We start from the raw sequence: 10,849 nt of genomic DNA, 5'->3' as shown, positions 1-10,849 counted from the left end.
TTTTATCCTTAAGTGGCCAAAATGGCACCACTCACGGACAAGGGGGAACCTCTACATTTTGTATAGGTTCAGAACATCATTCCGGGGAAGACGATCCCCCCCCCCAAAAAAAAATTAGCGAGGCGAAGCCTGAGCCTGCAGAGTCGGTTCATAAGGCTAACTGTTTGGATCCAATAACGGGCGGGCGGGCGGGGGGAGTCCAGGGAAAGGGCGCGGCTGGCTAGAACCCTGGACAGTCGTGCTCTGCACTGCAACACTTTATTGCAGGTAATAGTAACAGTGAAATTATATCTTTAAAGAAAGAGCACGACAAAAGACGTGACGGGTTGCGAACTAGGCGTGGCTAAAAGGGAAGGGGGTGGGCCGAGTCGTTCCACGGGAGATACTCGGGGCCCTGCATTGGGAAGGCCGGAAAAGGCAAGGGGTGTCTGGCCGGCCGGCCGGGGAAAGGCTCCGCCTGCCCGCCTTCCCTTTGCGCAGAGAGCCTCGCTCTTCTCCTTTGGCACCCAGTCCTTCGAGCTGTCGTAGCTGCGTCAGAGCCTCCCCGGCGGTATAAATAAGAGCGAGCGTGAGCAGCAGTCCGCAGAGCAGCCTCTCCCCTTCTGTTAGACGGCGGCAACTTCTCCTCTTCCTCTTTCTCCCCTTCTCGCAGCGCCCGAGCGGCAGCCGACACCATGAGCACCTACGGCTACGAGACTTACTTCCCGTCGTACAAGCGGCGCTACGTGGACAGCTCCCGGGTGCACCTGTCCAGCGCTCGGAGCAGCAGCGGCGGCGGCTATGGGGTGGCTCGCTCCACTTATTCGAGCCTCTCGGCGCCCGTCTCGTCGGTGTCGGTGCGCCGGAGCTACACGTCGTCCTCCTCCTCCCTGCTGCCCTCGGTGGACAGCCTGGACCTGACCCAGGTGGCGGCGATCAGCAACGACCTGAAGACCATCCGGAGCCAGGAGAAGGCTCAGCTGCAGGACCTGAACGACCGCTTCGCCTGCTTCATCGAGCGCGTCCACGAACTGGAGCAGCAGAACAAGGTGCTGGAAGCCGAGCTGCTGGTGCTGCGGCAGAAGCACTCCGAGCCGTCGAGGTTCCGTGCGCTGTACGAGCAGGAGATCCGCGAGCTGCGCCTGGCCACCGAGGAGGCCACCCACGAGAAGCAGGCGCTGCAGGGCGAGCGCGAGAGCTTGGAGGAGACCCTGCGGGCCATGCAGGCGCGCTACGAGGAGGAGATCCTCAGCCGCGAGGACGCCGAGGCCCGCCTGCTGGAGGTGCGCAAAGGCGCCGACGAGGCGGCGCTGGCCCGCGCCGAGCTGGAGAAGCGCATCGACAGCCTCCTCGACGAGCTGGCTTTCCTCAAGAAGGTGCACGAGGAAGAGCTGGCCGAGCTCCAGGCCCAGATCCAGTACGCTCACCTCTCCGTCGAGATGGACGTCTCGGCCAAGCCGGACCTCTCCTCCGCCCTGCGCGACATCCGCGCCCAGTACGAGAAGCTGGCGGCCCGCAACATGCAGAACGCCGAAGAGTGGTTCCGCAGCCGCTTCACCGTCCTCACCGAGAGCGCCGCCAAGAACACCGACGCCGTCCGCGCCGCCAAGGACGAGGTCTCCGAGAGCCGGCGCCTCCTCAAGGCCAAGACGCTGGAGATTGAAGCCACCCGTGGCATGAACGAAGCCCTCGAGAAGCAGCTGCAGGAGCTGGAGGAAAAGCAGAACGCCGACATCGCCTCCCTCCAGGTGGGTCTTTATCCTTTTATTACACTGACACCCCCACCATTCTTCCAAGGGCCCCCCCCCAAGTTTAGGTTTAAGGCAAAGCGCTGGCGACTGGTCCGGGTCACCCACTGAGCTTTTATGGCTGAATTCTGGGGATTTGTAGGTCCTGGTGGCACTCCCGACCCAGGGACGGGGAGCCTGTGCTCTTCCAGAGCCCACCAGCTTCGCTGGCTGGGGCTGATGAGAAGTGGAGAGCAACAACCTCTGGAGGGCCGCAGGTTTCCAATCCCTGGGTCTTAGGATGCTGGTGGAGTTTTTGTTGAGCGCATTTCATTTGCAACCAGACAGAGGAGAGGAGAGAGCATGAATGAGAGGAGCCAACCCAATACACCTTTTTTTGCTGTCCAAGGCAGAGCAGAAAATGGTGTCCTTCTCTCCCCTCTCCCAGAAGGAAACGAAGTACAACTGCAGTCCTATACTCACTGAGTAGATCTGCATTGGAGTGCATGATTAATAACGATCAGTTTGCTGCCCTTTCATGACACCTCAAAATCAGCTGCCTGGGGCAACTACCTCACTGCCTCATGGTAGCAGCCACCCACCCCACCCTGCCCATGGGAGGAGGTAGCCTCTCCTCTGCAACTGAGTGAGGAGAAGCTAACACTGGCATCCCCCCCCCTGCTCTGTTTCCTTTGTATGAAAGAGTGTCTCCATGCTTTATGCAGCCATGAGTGTGCATATGCCTCCCCACCCCCAAGATGGGTGGCAGGATTTTTATTAGAGAAAAAAGCACAGGGGGAAAAGGTTAACTTTCCCTTCTTCAGCATAGACACACTGCTTTCAGACTTTGAAAAGCACAGTTGTGTGTGTCTTTTAACACCTTTGTACTTTGGCTTGGGCAGCTGCTATCCAATGATAGGGTCCAAGGTGGGTGTAAGGATGTGTAGCTCTCATCCAGACATTTTCTGTTTGCCAGAGGACACAATGGGTGTGTCTGCAGCAGACATTTCTGCTGCACAAGGCAGACCCACTCTGACTTGACAGACGTCTTAAGCACTGACTGGGAAGCCACTTCCGATGCCATCAATGGTGCTTACTTTCAGGTGGCATCTTCTCATTTAAGGTAGAGTGTTTGGGACCCCTGAGACACGGGCTTGAAGTGAGTCAACCCCAGAACTTGTTCAGCTAGAAAATGCATAGAAATAGCCCAGTGCTCTTAATAACAGTCCATGTGGCATGTGTGCTTGCTAATGAATAGGTATTAGCATGGTTTCTCCCCCGGCTCCCCATCCCCAATTTTTATTTTCCAAGCAATTTTGTATTGTGACATTTCCCTCTTTCTCTCACTCACTCTCTCTCTCTCATCAATGTGGAGATTCAGTCAGATTGAGACTGAACTGTATGACTGGGCAGGAAAAATGATGTATCTCCATGTGTAGCATGAGGTTGCCAACTATCTACTTTGCACCCCCATTTTTCTCTCAGTATGTAATTTGACTATGAATCTTAAGTAAATTCTGCTGAAACCAATGGAGGGTGGTCTAGAACACCACCCTAATCCACAGCTCAAGATGCTTGGGATTTAACCTATTATAATGCAAAGTGGAAAGAAGTTTGCTTGGGTACATGGTTTTAATGGACTCTTCTTCCAGGAAAGTGGTTTTAGAAAACATTGGCCAACCTCATGGATTTCCATGAGATTTACCTGTGCAGTCCCATAAGCACTCACTTGGTAGTTGGGTTATGTCATAGCAAACACAAATGTCATATATCTGTTTAAATTCTGCTTAGATTGTGAATTAGGCTGCTTGTTTGGGTCTTTAGGAGGTTCTGAGAAAGTGGCGGTGGCAAATAACAGACAGTCTCATCACAACACCCTTTGAATCAAATACGTGCCCTTTATCTGGTTACCACATGACACATCTAAGGAGAAGGAAACAGGTCCTTTCCACCGCATATCACAGTAGGCATTATTATGTATTATCTGTCACTTTTGCCCATAGATGCACCACCAGGCAAATCTTGCTGAGTTTGTAAAAGTCACCCATCAAATGGCAATGTCCCCTGTATCCATCACCCCTTGATAACTTTCTTCTCAATCAGTCCATGTTAGATGTTTGAGACATTTTGGGATATACGCAAGTTCAATACTGCCATGATTAAAGTGTTTATGTTGGCTAAAATTCATGCATTCCATTTAATACATTTAATAATACTTGTCCTAGACAAAGAGCTAGGTTTTCTCATCCTAACAAAACGTGGCAGCAGCCTCCAAGTAGGTAATGGTGCAATGCACCAACATCTGCTGGAGGAGGCACCAACATCCACCTCCACTTTTGCCCCACCCAGTTTAACCTGGGAGCTGTCCAGCACACCAGGGTCTGAAACCAATGCCTGCTTGCTGCAATACAAGATTCCTAGCCATGTAACAATGTTATCTATCCTTTTTATCCTTAAGTTCTAAGGCACCAGCTGTATCACCACACAAACCTATCTAGATTTAATCCAATTTATTCCCTGGGGTCTTCAATATTTAAAGGTAACTAAATAATCTTTGTAGCATCATATGACTGGAGGTTGAGTCTAATCTAGTCCCTTGATTCTAATCTAGTCCCTCGTGATATAGCATAATTCAGAATCAAAATCTTAAATCTAGATTCCAATTTATCTAGCTCAATTCATTTTTAAACTAGGCTGTATGGGAGGTTTTGGAGTTGGTAGAGATTTTAAAAACGCAATTTCTTGTTACACTAAGACCTAAATTCAGGGTCACCCCATAATTTATTGAACAAAGTTTGGTAAGAACAAGAGCAAATGAACTTAAACCCTTGTAATGCGTCTGACTTAAATTTTCTTCTGTTTTAATTCTTGTTACTTTGTGGTGCCTTGCAAAAAAAAAAAAAAAAGATAAATGGACAGTGCTAAGAATACATTAAATAGTAAGTTCCATTGTTGCTGTTTTTAAATGGAAAGTTCTCAAAATGAAAAAAGAGGGGGGAAACCACCTTTCAAAACTGATATGGAAATGATATGGAAAAACTGATATGAAACTCCTCACTTTGGCAACTATACAATATATTCCCAGTTCAATATATTCCTGCATTGCATTGGGGTACCTTCCAACTCTACAATTCTATGATTCTATCTATGATTCAATGATATCTGCAGGGATAGAGAGAGAAAAAATCTGTTATAAAATGCTCCCTGTTATGAAACAAAGAATTAGAAATACTCCAGTTAATTCAGATAAATAACTGTTACAATTTAATAGGCAGCACAAACTATAAAATTATTAAGCTTCAGCTTTTGGATCAAAACTATACATACAATACAATCCTAAGCCTACTTACTCAGAAGTTAGTCCCGTTGCATCCTTTGTCTCATTATAAGCAACGAAGTTAAAACTAGCATAAAACCAAATGTTCCAGTTTCACTGGACTTAGCATTATAGTCAACAGCTAAAATCAAATACATGCTATTAACAATGCATAGTTAAAGTACTATTCAGTTGCATGAATATAATTTTAATTCTGGGTGTTTGCTTGTATGTGTGATTCTTCATAAGGATTATATTAAAATAAATGATGTTTCTTTGTTTATGCCATGCCTATTTGTTATTATGCTGGAAGACTGAACTATTATGCTGGAAGCTGCTATCCAATGAACAGGAAACTGTGTTAATTCTTCATGACTTTCATTAGCAAGATCATGCTAAAAAATTCAAAAGATACAGGGAAAATTATTGATAAGCGCAGGGAAAAAGAACTACCGGGAGCTCATTATGCATTAAACAACCCTCTAAATGTAGCCATTGAGGACTGCAAATGGAATATGTTCTTGTCAATTTGACCTACAATTTAGTAAAATAGCAGCAGCTGAATTTAAGATTGACTGTTTCTGGAGTTTGATCTGATGAAACAAGTTCCAGAATCATAGCCATATTACTCTGTTGCTGCAAAACCAGTCTTTTTGCACAATATAAAGACCAACACATTTATTATGGCACAAGCTTTTGTAGACTCAAATCCACTTCACCAGATGCACTGCCTAGCCCTCGGGTTCCCATCATGGCATCCATGGGCACCACAACAATCTCAGAAAATCCTTGGTACTCAACAAGGTTCCAGGCCCCTCTGAAGTTTTAAGCTTCTTCTTTTTTTAGTGGATTTTTGTTTTGGTTGCTTGGGGAAAGTGTGCCTGTTTTGGGATGTACTGCCTGTTTCTTTCTATCTCTGATTTGTTTGGGTTTGAGGGAGGGGGAGGTTTTGAGCACCACCAGTTTTTCTTCTTTGAAACAGGCATCTTGTGAGCCTATTAGATGTGTCCCCAGATCCAAAAAGGTTGGGAACACTTCATCTAGCCCATGAAATCTGATGTGACAATGTTTCTTAGTCTTTAAGGGGCTGCAAGAGTGCAAACTTACCTATATCAGCAGTGAGTCAAAGTGAATTCAATGGGACGTTCTCCTAAGTTTGTAGCCTTAGCTGGTTTTTGAATGAGACCAGCATTATAAGAAGATTTTGTCCAATCTACAGCAAGTGAAGTAAAGAAAGCAAAGGGAATAGGTGTGTCTTGGGCTTCTGTGAATTGTGCCCATTATGTAGAAGCAAGTTCTAGTAGGACAAGTTGGGTATAAACTCACTTTCTTTAAATCTTAAATCAATTTAACAAAATTTGTGGACCAGGTTTCTAGCCCCATTCTTAACCATGGATAACGCCAACAAATTCAGCAGTGAAAAAAATTGATTTAGGCTGTGAACACACAGAGCACTTAAAGTAGCCCCCCCCCGAATTCTGAGAACTGTTGTTTACCAGAGCTGCAGTTCCCACCATCCTTAGCAAACTACAGTTCCCAGGAATCTTGCAGGAGGTGTATTTAAAATATATGGCATGTACCCAGCATAACACATAGGGCATACAGAGTAGACCAGCTTAGAATAAATACAACTCTCTTTTTCAAACCCTCCTGAAAGTTGTTTGGTTTTTTTAATTCGTGGAAATGCAAACAAGCTTGTGATGGGTTACATGAAAAAAAGTTAGAAGTTTCAGATACCTTTTGAAATTTCAAGCATTACAAAGTGACTGGACCACTGAATGTGAGGAACACTCTCCTTTGTCAAGGAAGAAAGAATGTAGCCTCTGACCCATCCAATGGTGGCATTTCTCTGAATTTTACTAGAATGAACGAGTTCGTGCTCTTATCTCTGTCCTTGCTCCCAACAGGATACAGTCAGCAAATTAGAAAATGAACTGAGAACTACAAAGAGTGAAATGGCTAGGTATCTGAAGGAGTATCAGGATCTTCTCAATGTGAAAATGGCTCTGGACATTGAAATCGCAGCATACAGGTAGGTAATCTCAGAAAAATGTTCAGCAATCACAGATTTATTTATCCCTCCTTCTAAAAATAAATAAATAAATGTATTTTTTATTTTTATTTTTGTGTTGAAGACTGTGGTCCCAATTCACCTTTTTATTTAAGTGCTTTCAGCTGAAATTGGTGGTGGCCTTTACACATGCAATGTTTGACAACGGGAGTTAAATATTTCGTTCAGTTTCTCTGCTTCAGCTAGTTCCAAAATAAAGAATTGTAACTGATTTCTAACATATGATTTCACTGAAAACTTAGAATTAACACTTTTGTTGGAATTTGGCAAGCAGTATAGCTGTGAGCTGCATTGATCTTTCACAGACCAGTGAAGATTTAAAAATTGACAAAGCTTCTAAATAGATTTCATGACCAGACTTCATGGCCATTGAAAGCATGAAAGTATTGAAAGTATGGCCATGAAGGCCATGAAGTTCATGAAGGCACTTTGAAGGCAGCCTCAACACCATCACAACCATCTAGTGAGGGTGATCCCATGTGAAAATTAACATCTGAGTATCAGTCCTCAGCTGACATGAATCCCATGTGAAAATGAACATCTGAGTGTCAGTCCTCAGCTGACATGAATCATGAATCCTGCCCCCAAATGATGCCACATACAGCCTTGGTCATCTGCAGTTTCTTTGAGCAGATGAAGACTCTGTCTCAAAGAAATGGTTGCCCAGCTTTGATGGTGATGATCATGCATAGCTCCTCAACAGATGGCACCAGATGGAGAAGATGGGAGCCTCCTGACTCTCAGACATGTTCTGGGAGTAGTTGGAACGCACCCAAAGGGTGCATTTTGGAAACTGAAGCTCAGCAGATTATATGTATTTTATAAAATTATAGTTTCAGACAAATAGAAGATCAGGCCATGCCCTCAATGTCACAAACTAAAAAGACAAGGGGAGGTGAGTGGAAGGCAAAAAGTAGAGAATAGAGATCTGTTTGATGATGTCAGAAGAGTGTGGCAAGCTTGAAATGGGTGCTTCTATACCCCTGGGCCCAGGCTGCTTTCTTTCTGAGAGCAGAAGCCATTTCCTCAGGGCTGCTTCTTTGGTTAGGGCATGTAAATATGATTGATTTGTGTGTGTGTGTGTGTGAGAGAGAGAGAGAGAGAGAGCGTGCATTTTACTCACTCATGGTAAATCCATTGACATGATATCATTGTCTAATAGCAATCTTCTTTAATAAATTTCCATCTTGGTTTCTATTATTCCGATTGCCTGATGCTCATGTGCTTCTTCCTCCCCCTCCCCCAGGAAACTTCTGGAAGGTGAAGAGACCCGGCTTAGTTTCACCAGCGTTGGAAGCATTAGCAGTGGTTATACGCAGAGCGGCTCCACCTTTGGAAGGTCAGCCTACAGCGGTTTGCAGAGCAGTTCCTACTTGATGTCAGCCCGCTCCTTCCCTGCCTATTACTCCAGCCATGTGCAAGAAGAACAGATTGAAGTGGAGGAGACGATTGAAGCATCCAAAGTAGAAGAGGCCAAAGAGTCTCCCCCTTCAGAAGGAGAGGAAGAGGAGAAAGAAGAAGGGGAAGGAGAGGGAGAGGGAGAAGGGGAAGGAGAGGAAGAAGGTACAGTTGCTGTTTTCTCTCTTCCCTAACAAAAAGAGCACACAGTACAACAATAGTATATATCAACAGTTATTAAGGTGTAAGATTGGCCTTGCTAGCCAGTAGAGGAGCTTTAGTCTGTAGATACTGATTTTTATAAAACAACAACAACACTTTTGCTGATATGAAAAACATAGTATGATATGTAAAGATTTATTTATTTATTTTTAAAAAACACTAGTAAATGAATCCCAAAAATTTGCACATTTGAAGTTTCTTATCTGAATTTGCTTTGGTTCCAATTACTTCAATGAGATGGTGTCCATTATGGAGCAGAGTGCTGTTGGTTCCAGTGTATTATTTATTCCATTTAAACAGAACTATTTGCAGAATCAAAGAATCCAAGATTAGCTAAAATCAGAAAAATAATTTTTAAAATCTCTTTTGAAGACTTCAGAAACAGGGCTGGCCCAATATGCTCTGCTACTTGAGGTAAAGCATGAAGCCCCTTCTTCCCCATCATGGTGCATAGTATCCCTGGCCATGCACAGAAACTGGTTTAAAGGAACCTTCTCATTCAGATTAATAAGTAGAGCAAACATAGGGTTGTAGCCAATGCTAGTCCTATTCAGAGTGGATGCACTGAAATGAATGAACCTCACTTCCACTGGATGTCTGACTAATCCAAAAAGCTCTGCATAAACTTTGACTTATTTCAAGCACCCGCCTTCTGGACAAAACAGAGTTTCCCCTTGTTGGAATTTAAACCCATCCTCTTTGTACTAATCCAAAAGTAAGAGCTGTTCCACAGTGGAACAAACTCCTTCTGAAGTTGGTGTACTCCTTCGTTAGAGGTTTTTAAGCAGAGGTTGGATGGCCACCTGTCATGGATACTTTAGCTGAGATTCCTGCATTTGAGGTCCTTTCCAACTGTACAATTCTATAATTCTGTGATTCTGTGTCTGTGGACTTCAGTGGGTCTGTTTGGAGCAGAATCAGCATTGGCTACAACCCATAATCTACTTTACTATCCATGTTGGGAAGGCCCGGGAAGTGAGGGGGGCAGCTGCTGTCCTTGCCTTCTGCCCCCTTCCTTTGCCTTCTCATGTTGAGAAATGTATTACCATGAAATGCTTTCAAGCAGGGCTTACTCCTGGTCTTCTCCAAGTGACTATAGAACAGCATCCATTGCCAACTCTGCCTACTTCATGCTGCAGTGAACCATTCACTCTTTTTGTTGTTGTTGTACCTTTTCTTCCAGGAGCCACGGAAGAAGAATCTAAAGAGGGTGAAGGAGAAGAGGAAGAAGGCGAAGGCGAAGAAGGAGAAGGAGAAGGAGAAGGAGAAGAAGAAGAGGGAGGAGAAGAAGAGGCTGCTGAGGAAGCAGATGAGGGAGAGAAAAAGGAAGGCGAAGATGAACAAGAGGATGCTGGTGAAGAAGAAGCTCCTAAAGAGAAGAAGAAGGATTGATATAGACTTGGATGTAGGTTTCCCAGATAGTTTAAGTGACTGAGCTAAAATTGCTGTGCCATGTATTTAAATCCCCCTACTGTTCTTAGGTTTAAAGAAGTTAATTGTCTCTATGCCTCTGTTCCCCCTCTCCCCTTTTGATGCAAAGGAACCCTAACGCTTGCCATGTGTCCCACTGGCTGCTACCAAACTAAGCATGGTGTCTTCTAATGAGTCCCAGAGCAACGTGCAATTTGACTGATTCAAACCCAAATAGATACCTACGTATATTAAAAATCAAATCAAATCAAATTTTAAAAAAGCAGGGAAGCCAGTAGGGAAGGGGGGGAAATATATATATGTCAAAGCTACTTTCAAAGTTGTTCTGGAAACCTTGGATGGTGATAAACAATAATAACAACAATGAAGTCTGTGAAATCAAGCTAGTCAATAAAGTTAAAACAAAGCTGCATACACAATTTTTTGTTGTGTGTCTTCAATATTTCCCATTCATGATTTACTGCAAAAAGTTTACAGCCAATTCTATAAATGATTGGAAGTAAGACTTATCATGTTTTGCAGGGCTTACTCCCACGTAAGCCCTTGTCTGATTGCTACATTTGAAACTAAACACATTGATGGTGAAGAAACCAATGCTGAATGGTGAAATCCATCCATTTCAGTGATGGCAACCCCACCAGATGCTCCTGGGCATCTTCAGGAAGCAAGGCTGTGAGAAGCTTTGCTTGAGCATCTCATTTATTG

General features: G+C 44.6%; 1 protein-coding gene across 1 annotated transcript; it reads left to right on the top strand.

Annotated features, from left to right (window-relative positions):
• Nucleotides 1-354: 354 nt before the first annotated feature.
• NEFL (neurofilament light chain) lies at nt 355-10,563 on the top strand. The gene is made up of 4 exons (XM_083480280.1): nt 355-1,727; nt 6,930-7,054; nt 8,340-8,656; nt 9,897-10,563. Exons 1-4 carry the CDS (start codon nt 675-677, stop codon nt 10,103-10,105), a joined length of 1,704 nt encoding a protein of 567 aa, XP_083336406.1. The 5' UTR covers nt 355-674; the 3' UTR covers nt 10,106-10,563.
• Nucleotides 10,564-10,849: the final 286 nt, after the last annotated feature.

Source organism: Podarcis liolepis, assembly GCF_965112155.1.
Source record: "Podarcis liolepis genome assembly, chromosome: 16".
NCBI classification, from domain to species: domain Eukaryota; kingdom Metazoa; phylum Chordata; class Lepidosauria; order Squamata; family Lacertidae; genus Podarcis; species Podarcis liolepis.
This window is presented reverse-complemented; position numbering and strand designations above follow the sequence as displayed.

Coding starts and splice junctions, on each gene's coding strand:
- NEFL (XM_083480280.1), top strand. CDS start 675: ATGAGCACCTACGGCTACGAGACTTACTTCCCGTCGTACAAGCGGCGC. Junction 1,728..6,929: donor CCGACATCGCCTCCCTCCAG/GTGGGTCTTTAT, acceptor TGCTCCCAACAG/GATACAGTCAGCAAATTAGA. Junction 7,055..8,339: donor ATTGAAATCGCAGCATACAG/GTAGGTAATCTC, acceptor CCCCTCCCCCAG/GAAACTTCTGGAAGGTGAAG.